The 997-nt window shown below is 49.2% G+C and overlaps 1 protein-coding gene across 1 annotated transcript in view; it reads right to left on the reverse strand.

The window, feature by feature from the left end:
- Positions 1 to 266: 266 nt before the first annotated feature.
- LOC123254147 (myeloid differentiation primary response protein MyD88-like) overlaps positions 267 to 997 on the reverse strand; it is a 2,579-nt gene continuing 1,848 nt past the window's right edge. Inside the window, exon 3 of the mRNA XM_044683206.1 lies at positions 267 to 462. Coding sequence (XP_044539141.1) covers positions 345 to 462 — 118 coding nt within the window. The 3' untranslated portion in view covers positions 267 to 344. The remainder of the gene's footprint in view (positions 463 to 997) is intronic.

Genomic DNA, 997 nt, shown 5'->3' on the forward strand with positions numbered 1-997 from the left:
CTCTCTCTCTCTCTCTGCTTCTCTCCCCCCTCTCTGTCTCTCTATCTCTCTCCCATCCCCACCTCCATGTCTCTCTCTGACTGTTTCTCTCTTTTTCTATCTTCCTGTCTCTCTCTCTCTCTTCCATTCTCCCTCTACTCCCCATCTCTCTTCTTCCTTCCTCTGTCTTTCTCCATGTCTCTCCTCCTTTCCTCCCCTTCTCCTTCTCTTCTTTTCCCTTCTCCCTCTCCCTCCTGCCTCTCTCCTTTTTCTCTTTGTGTCTCCCCTTCTCCCTCCCTGTCTGTCTGTCTCTCCTCAATCCTGGTTCTGTGCCCCATGCTCCCAGAAACCAGAAAGCTCCTCTCTCAGGCAGGTCCCAAGGGATGCTTACCTGGACCCAGGCTAAGGGCAAACTTGGTCTGGAAGTCACATTCATTGCTCTGCAGATATTCATCTGAAACTACGACGACCATCCTGCGACACCTAGAGAGAAGCAGAGGCGGTTTGGAAGCTACTATTGCAGCTTAGTGGTTCAAGCACTGGGCCGAGGGTCAGGGAGCCTCTAGTTCAAATCTGGCCTCGGACACTCTGGACAAGTCACTTAATCTCCCTTTGCCTCCGTTTTCTCAACTGTAAAGTGGGGATAAACATAGCAGGGTTGTTGTGAGGACCAAATGAGCTAATATAAAATGCCTGGACACAGAAGCAGCTTAATAAATGCTTGTTTTGTTCCCTCCTTCACTGGTCTTCAGTGGGAAACTCTCAGGGAAGAATCTCCCTTTGCTGGTCTAAATCAACTGATCTTCGATGTTAAGTCTCAGCCTTGAAAAGTTCATGCCTTATCCCCAGTCTCTCAGCCAGGAGGTATCCGAGGCAGGACCTGAACCCATGGCTTCCTGATCCAAGGCCAGCTCTCTCTCCACTCAGCCATGCTGCCTCTCTTTAAAATCCCAGATTTAGAGCTAAAAGGAATCTCTGAGGTCGTCGGGGCCAAGCCCTATATATATATATATATATA

Source organism: Gracilinanus agilis, unplaced genomic scaffold (assembly GCF_016433145.1).
Source record: "Gracilinanus agilis isolate LMUSP501 unplaced genomic scaffold, AgileGrace unplaced_scaffold15907, whole genome shotgun sequence".
NCBI classification, from domain to species: domain Eukaryota; kingdom Metazoa; phylum Chordata; class Mammalia; order Didelphimorphia; family Didelphidae; genus Gracilinanus; species Gracilinanus agilis.